Raw genomic sequence first — 8790 nt, forward strand, 5'->3', positions numbered from 1 at the left:
CATGAGCCAATGCTACTGTCAATGAATTTTACTGCAAGGTAGTAGTGAAGATTAGAATAGACAGAATAATGTCATTCCAATGCAATAATCAATCAAGATGCCCATAACAACCATAGCAGATGACATAGCGTACCTAGCGATGCTAAATTCATTCCTTGCGGTAACATTCGATGCATCTTGCATTGCATTATCAACTAATGCTTAAATCATTTCGATTGATCAAGTGAAAAAGTTCACTCCTTATCTAAGAGTAGACGGATTAACTCCAAAGCAGTGAAAATCCACACTTAAAAACAGTGACTTTGCTACTCACTTTTGTTAGCAGTGAAATTTTTGTTGTTACAGATTTAGAGTGTATATTGATTTAAAATCGTTTCTAGTTGTTTGTAATGATTTTCCGATTGTTCGTAAGTTATTTAAAAGTAGTAAAGTCATTTAAAAGTTACAAAAAATTAACAATAAACTAAAAATGCAACTTTGCCAATTTTTTGAAGTATCTCCAGTAAATCCACTTGTCGCATATTCCTTAGAATCGTTCGCATTCTTAGTCTCGTCTAATAAATTCGTCGATAAATAGCAACTGTCATTTGCATTCTTAAACTGCTTAACTGCAAACGACCGAAAAGTCAAACAACTATTCTGAAAACAACTACATTCTGAAAAACTATGATTCTGAAAAAGATACCGCGAGCTGATTTAAGATATCTTAAAAATTGATATGTTGTATCTTTAGTTTAGCGTTAATTTGTTGTAACTTTTAAATGACTCAACTACAAAACAAAATCAGAAAATCACTACAAACAACTACAAATGATTCTGAATCAATAGGGTAACTCCGGTATATACGCCGCACCTATCAAAAACTCTTAATTTATTAAATATTATTTACTATATTTAAAGTAAACGAACTATATCAGTAAAAACTTTGTACTATTTACTACAATGAAAAAAATATTAGAAATCCGAAATATTTATTTTTCATATTAAAAAATAAACTTTTTAAAAAAACTCTTGCATTTTTGCCGTATATCCCAGAGGGATATATGGCTACTCATAGGGGGAGGAGGGGGTATGTATGGCTTATAAAAAATTTACAAATAATGCATATAAATAAAACGTAAAATGACACAACAACTTATAAAGTTTTATTAAGGAATAAAAATGATAAATATGTATATAAAGTAATAAATAATAATTATAATCTTCCCACATGTATTACAAGTGTTATGACATGAGGTCCATATTTCATGTAATGCGTTTATTGTATTTAGTGCACTGAATTCAATCTGCGCACTTTGTATGCTTTGGGCATAAATCCTACCTGTTAAAAATATCACTAGCCTGCATCAGAACATGTAATTTATTTCTTAAATTGTAACAACAAAATTGTAATAGTAAATAAATGATAAAGATTTTACCATCTTCCAGATCATTCGATAGCTTCTTTTGTGTATCACAGAGATGTCAATTGTATTTTCTATCATACTTTCAGCCACACGGTTTGATGTACGAGAGCGTCGGTGTCTTCTGTCCGAATGATCGACTAGACCTGCTTCGCCTTCTCCGAGAGGAGGACATTCTGATAGATTGGTCGAGACCTTTGTACATTAATTTCGTTCACTCCGATATTGCTGAGGAATTAACGCGTCTTTACGAAAGTACCGGCACCATCGAGACAGTGGTAGGCGATGTCTGCGCGTGCGAGTACTTTGAGCAGGAAGAGGAGAGTCAACAAGTGGACAACGAGTCCGATTCTGATGTTCAGGTGCGGCCTCTTCAAGCCGAACATGCCGAGGGAATCCACGAATTATATCCAGCTAATGACATGGAATGTCCCGAGATTTTTCTTCGACTTATCAGGACTCTGTCTGCGGCGGGAGTGTTCGTGAAGGATAGCTTGGCCGCTTGGATGGTTCAATCTTATTACGGAGCTATGTTCTCCATGCAGACCAAACCGGAATATCGAAGAAAGGGTTATGGGACAAAGTTAGCAAGGTAGAAAAGAGTTTTACAGTGTTTGCAACTAATAATAATACTTAACCAAAGAGTCGAGAGAGTAATTGTATTGTTTTTAACTTATATAAATGAAAACTTGATCGCTTATATTAATAAATATTATATCGCGATATCGTTATGCACACGCTAAAATTGAAATATATAATAATGTATGTATATGAAATTTTAGGTACCTGACAAAACGCGTAGCCGAAAAAGGGTATTATCCGTTTGTAGTTATACGTCCAGAAAATGAAGCTAGTCAAAGCTTGTACAAGAAGCTGGGTTTTAGACGGCTTTATCAACTCGTTCGAATGATCTTTATGCCTTTTATGTGGCGAGAGAGCGAGAACGATGCAAATATTCTTAGGGATAATTTGGAAAACGCCGTGAAACAGCTCACAATCGAACAGAGAGTAATAACGGCGTTACACGGTCAGGAGGAGAGCGAAGAAACGATACGAGATCCCGCGGGAATTACGGAAGACGAGTCAATTGTCGACAAGTCCGAGAGAGGAGAAGAGGTCGAGGAACAACTTCTCGAAATCATTGATGAACAGTCTGCAGAGAGAATATATGTTATGGAGAATAATGCGGACGATACAACAAACAATGATGTGCCGGAAGTTGTGGAAATTAACAGATCTTGCGACTGCGAGACGGATGCTGGAGGTGGCAACGAATAAGTTTCTAGAAAACGTTCATGCGATAAACGACAGTTCATAAATTGGCGTTTTGTTTGCTCGAAGACACGCTCTTCGTCGTAGGACATTGATAAATGGCAAAGTATTTAAGAAAATTATAAACGGAAATTTTTCATATACACATATGAGTGCCGAAAGTTCTTAGAAATGCTACGCAAGACTTGCTATAACTTTCCTAACAGTTGTTTGAAATCTACTTAGTTCGATAGATATGAACGTCCATTTCCAGATAATGATGATGTACGTAGCAACTTTACGAAACACAACATACATACAGCGATATTATGGGATTTCAGTTATATTACATAATAACAACTGTATGTATATTGCTGTATTGATAGAAAAATGATACATTTCAACATTTTCAGCAGAACATTTTTAAAATTGCAACAACGTTTTAAGATAAACCTTTCGCTTTACAATCAGCTCCAAATGACCTTGACTTTAACTTTGACCCTCAAAAAGGTCAAGGCTATTGACCTTTGCTCGTTTGTTACTAAAAAGTTACTAATAAAACAATTTTTATAAATTATTATAAACAATTTATGAATTGTACGCAATTTTAGTATAGTATATGCATATGTAATAATATTAAATCTTCGCTTAAAAACACGTTCTCTGCTTAAAAAAAAAAAGACAAATTCTCTGCTTTAAAACATAAATTTTTTGCTTTAAAAACAAAAATTCTCTGCTTTAAAAACACAAAAATCATATAAGAAAATAATGTGTTTTTAAAGCAGAGAATTTGTTTTTTTTTAAACAGACAATTTATATTTTTAAAGTAGATAATTCGTATTTTTAAGTAAAAATTTAATACATAAAACGCATCTATATATACAGGGTGTCCGGAAAATTGCTCGCAATATTTTGGGAAGTGCTTGAGACCTAAAAAGAAAGGAAAAAAGCTATAATAAATATAAACATAGGTCAGGAAATAATTCGTTTCCGAGTTATAACGACTTTTATGTTAAAAAAATTATAGTTTATTTTTTATAATTGCAATCATAATTTATTTCATGATTTAACATAAATAACTACATTTCGGACTATTTTGACATTATCAGAATGCATCACGTGGAGGCATAGTCCCCTTAGCATCCCTCTTTTTCATATTTTTTTATTTAAAAATTTTTTTTACTTTGCTAAAGACATGCTAAGCTATACCTTTGCGTGATGCATCCTGGGTATTTTCTTTTTTTGGGGGTTCCGAATCACTTTCCGAAGTATTACGGGTTATTTTCCAGACATCCTGTATATATATATATATATATATATATATTGTGGTAGTCATATTCATAGGACTAAAATCAGCAATTTTAAGGGAATTAATCACGACGATTAGTCACAATGTAAGTAGGAGTCTTATATACAGTAAGTGTCTTATACACAGACAATTTACGCGTGTCACTGACACATCACTACATATTATTACATCAATATTTCACGCACACATACACATAAATTTACATTTATGAAGTTGACTCTACAAAAAAAAATTCGCTTCATAATTAAGTGCTAATTTAGTGCTAATTTATTATTCTAGTCCCGAATTTTGTACTTCTTTCCATTCGCAGAAAATTTAATTTCAAAAGTGGGGATGCTAACTTCACGTTAGTGAAGCTAGCACCCCTCACTTCTGTCAAACACATACAGAGTACTGTAAACAAAAAATACATACATCAAAATTTTTTATTACTCTTTTGCTCTAAGACACTGTAAAGAAACTTCGAGAATTTTAAATAATTATACACTTATACTAATATCGGTCACTATACGTGCGCTAGCACCGCGACATTTCTGGTGAGATTTTTTAAAATTAAACAATGAGGAATAAATTCAGAATCGTGATATTTGTGGAACAAATTATTCTAGAAACATTTTAAGACCAAAATTGGCCCAGCAATTAATTGCTTTTATAAGCACTATATAAGTTGACTTTTTTTATCTTAAAATATTTCCAGAATTATTCAATCCAAGAATATCTCGATTCTGAATTTATTGCTCATTATTTCAGTTAAAAAAAAAGTCAACTTATTATATGGCGGTACTAGCTCGCGTATAAGAGTAAAGTACATGAAAGCAATTAATTGTTGTGCCAATTTTAGTCTTAAAATGTTTCTAGAATTATTTGCTCCAAAATTATCCCGATTCTGAATTTATTGTTCGTTGTTTAAGTTAAAAAATTTCAGAAATATCGCGATACTAGCGTACGTATAGTGACCGATATTGATATAAGCGTTATTATTCAAAATTCTCAAAGTTTCTTTGCAGTGTCTTAGAGCGAGAAAGTAGCAAAAACTTTTGATATATGTATTTTTTGTTTACAGTACTCTGTGTTTGTGTTTTACGGAAGTGGGAATGCTAGCGTAGCGTAACGTGAAGTCAGCATCCCTACTTTTGAAATTAATTTCTTGCGAATGAAAAGAAGCACAAAATTTGGGACTAAAGCAATAAATTAGCATTTAATTATGACATACGGGCGAATTTTTTTATGATGAGGGTACCAGCTTTGCAGACGTCATAAATTTTATAACGTTTTAATTAGATGTCTAACAAGGGACCATCTCGGTACAATATCCAACCATCTCTTGTACAACAAGTTAATGAAAATCCTTGATATCAGTAAAAGTTGACAACATAAGATGTAAATTAAGGAAAATGGCGGGAGCGTATAGGTCGTAGGTTCCGAAAAATTTAGTGTTATAGTGCATGGTAAAAGTTTTAGAATAGCTAATATCTCAAAAAATATTGATTTATCTAAAAAATGTTTGAAACAAAAGTAATAGGGTATTAAAGAAGTTATCAGATGATGATATTAATTTGAAAGTGCTTTCAAGGTTAATCTTTTCTTCATAAGAATTTTCCGGTTTTCCGGTTCATAAGAATTTTGTGTTTGTAACCAGTGTTCTGGAAACGTCTTAACGTCAGCTATAAAGATATTCTATGAAAAATAGGGAGTTTCGTTTAAGATTTTTGTGTTAACCTTGAAAGCACTTTTAAATTAATATCATCATCTGATAACTTCTTTAACACCCTATTACTTTTGTTTCAAACATTTTTTATATAAATCAATATTTTTTGAGATATTAGCTGTTCTAGAACTTTTACCATGCATTATAACAATAAATTTCTCGGAACCTACGATCTATACGGTCCCGTCGTTTTCTTTAATTTACATCTTATGCTTAACTTTCACTGATATCAAGGATTTTCATTAACTTGTACAAACCCTGATGGAATGGTCCCTTGTAAAGCCAATTCTAGGAACTCTACGTTGTTTTTTCGCAAACTGTTAGTATATGAGCAACTATTTAGTATTCCCTAAGTACAGATTGCACAGCTTTTATATGAAGCAAATGTTTTCACGATGTGACAGCAGCTCTAGAACGTCATATCGGACTAAGAAATGGTGAAGATCTCAATTTTTTGACGTTCTCGGTATAAATTTCACCTCACAGATACATATTAATGCGTATAATTTAATCCCTGGAAAAGGACTTTCGAATCTGTAAAAAGAAAAAGTAATTGTTATACAAAAATTATATGGTTTGATCGGTAATACAGACAGTTTTAAGATTCCTTTAAGGAGATGCTAAATCGATTACCGAACTTGATCGAGGTCAATAGTACAGACTTTAAATTTCAAATTCGATAGTGGTGACATCTTTGATTCATTTCTTACGTTATATTATATAATATATATCATTCTGTCTTACTCAAACGCATATATCTGTCCTTATCTATACATATGCCAGCACCATCTATCACAAGACCGCGCAACTACTACACGAAAATGTTCGGCTCTGTTGACATTCCCAGTCTTCGCAAAGTATCCGTATGCATGTATTTTCCACTCGGTGAAAAGACTTTTCTCTTAGACCTTCAATCTTAGTTCTACAAACTCAGTACCGTTCGTTCCAGTGACCTCAGCTGCACGCTTATTTTTTCTCGTGAAATCCAGTGCAGCTGAGATCCTGTTTATGCCTACTTTAATTTATGTAATAACTTTTGCAATCCGTAAATCCAATTCGGTAATTTTTCACCGAGTGGAAATGATGGTAAAACAGACGGCTTTAGCATCCCCTTAAGGGGATGCCAGAATGATCAAATTACAGTCATATAAAAATCTCCAAATTGACTGAATGGAATAAAAAATCCTTTTAAAGGATTAAAATAGATGCAAAATTAAGAGGTGGTGCAAATAGACTTTACATTAAAATTGAAAAAAAAGTTAAGTATAATTGTTTAATTTCTTTTTGATGTTAGTATAAAGTCTACTGCATCACTTCCTAATTTTGCGTCTACTTTAATCTTGTAAAAAAATTTATTTTGTTCAATTAATTCGGAGATATTTATATGACTGTAATATCAATAATTTGGTCACTCCAGCATCCCTTTAAAAGATTACCGACGGAACGCGAATTTCCTATTTTTCCGTTCATTTCGTTTTTCTTATACAGAATAAAAAAAATTTATAATAAAAGGAAAACGCAAATCGTTATGGAAAACTACAAACTTGTATAAAAAACAAAAAAAAATTGTAAATTACAGTTTCCTATATTACCACATAGATTATTTCATCATGTAGGGTGTTCCACATAAATGTGATCATGATTTTTCCGGCACTTCCGATGATATGACAAAAATTGTTTTGAATAAAAGTTAGGGTTTTCAATCGGCTGCAAATTGCAATATTAAAAATTTGAAAAAATTTTTTAGGTAACAGATTATCTTCATTTTTTTTTAATGGCACTACGTGTTTTTTACTTCATAGTATTTTGTATCTGATGTCAAGACGAATTTAATTATCTGCTATACTATAATATATAACCTTAACTCTTTGAAGCGTATATTTTTGTTTATGTAGGATTGATTTGAAATTTGTTACTCGGGGATTTTTTCAGGATCGCAGATTACGTATCTGACGTCAGACTTTCAAAATTCAAAATGACGGATCCAAAAAATGTATATACTGCGAAAAAAAATGTATATACTGTTTTGGTTTTAAGTCCACATATATAAACACAAATTTGGAAAAACGAATAAAAAATTATAAACAAATTGAACTCTATATTCGTTATGTCCACATTGCTAGTTACAGATTATGCCAAGAACGAGAATAAAAATTGCCATAATGGATTGACCGCTTTAAATTGTGTGTGTGTGTGTGTGTGTGTGTGTGTGTGTATAATTTTGACTTCAAATTTATAATCACTTCAAATATTTGTCGATTATGTTTGCAATTTTGCATTTCCGACTCCAGATTTGTAACCAGCGATTTCAAAAACTGACGAGTACCTACTTTCCTGATCAGGTCACTTTTTACGGTTCGCCATCTTGGATCCGCCATTTTCAATTTCAAAAATCTAACGTCAGATTTATAATCAGCGACCAACAAGTGTATACATAAATTTTTCCATGGTACGTTCATTATTGATTTTTTCCGAAAACAAATTTTTATTGAAAAAACAAGTTTTTACTCTTATTTTATTTATAACAAATTACCAGATTAAAATAATAACTTAAATTCATGGATAAATCAATGTCTGAATATCATATATAAAACAAAATGTATGTCACAAAACAATAATAATGGTGCTTAAGAGCTAGTAGGAGGCAAGAGGTCAGGTGATGGCTCGCAGTACTGCGAAGGATTAAGACCCGTAGGATCAATGAACTTGACTTTTTATCTAAAAAAGATTTTTTGAAAATTTTTTAACATTACAAGTAATCGATTGAAAACTGATTAATTTTTATTCAAAACAATATTTTTTGTCAAATTATCTAAAGTACAAGAAAAATCGTAATCACAGTTACGTGGATATCCTGTATATAAATAAATTCAAGTACATATCTAAATAAAATCTTCAAATTATGACTTTAAAGTTTACAAGAGAAATGAATCGAAAAGATCTATACGATCTGGGGTGCGTTCCAAAATTTGATTCTGTCAACTCCGAGTATTTTTTATTTTTATTCAACATTCGGTAACTAACAAGAACACCCTGAGTGTACGGTCAGGGACAAAAAGGTTGCAATACTTTCTTTTCGAATGAATTTCGAAACGCAGCTTGCTCACCGAGTAATTGGT

General features: G+C 32.0%; 1 protein-coding gene across 1 annotated transcript in view; it reads left to right on the forward strand.

The window, feature by feature from the left end:
* The window catches only part of LOC108756546, a 37709-nt gene extending 35027 nt beyond the window's left edge, over positions 1–2682 (forward strand). The window contains exons 3-4 of the mRNA XM_018500437.1: positions 1493–1995; positions 2186–2682. Coding sequence (XP_018355939.1) covers positions 1493–1995; positions 2186–2681 — 999 coding nt within the window. The 3' untranslated portion in view covers position 2682. The remainder of the gene's footprint in view (positions 1–1492; positions 1996–2185) is intronic.
* The last annotated feature ends 6108 nt before the right edge of the window (positions 2683–8790 follow it).

The sequence above is a fragment of the Trachymyrmex septentrionalis genome, unplaced genomic scaffold (genome assembly GCF_001594115.1).
Source record: "Trachymyrmex septentrionalis isolate Tsep2-gDNA-1 unplaced genomic scaffold, Tsep1.0 scaffold101, whole genome shotgun sequence".
Taxonomy (NCBI): domain Eukaryota; kingdom Metazoa; phylum Arthropoda; class Insecta; order Hymenoptera; family Formicidae; genus Trachymyrmex; species Trachymyrmex septentrionalis.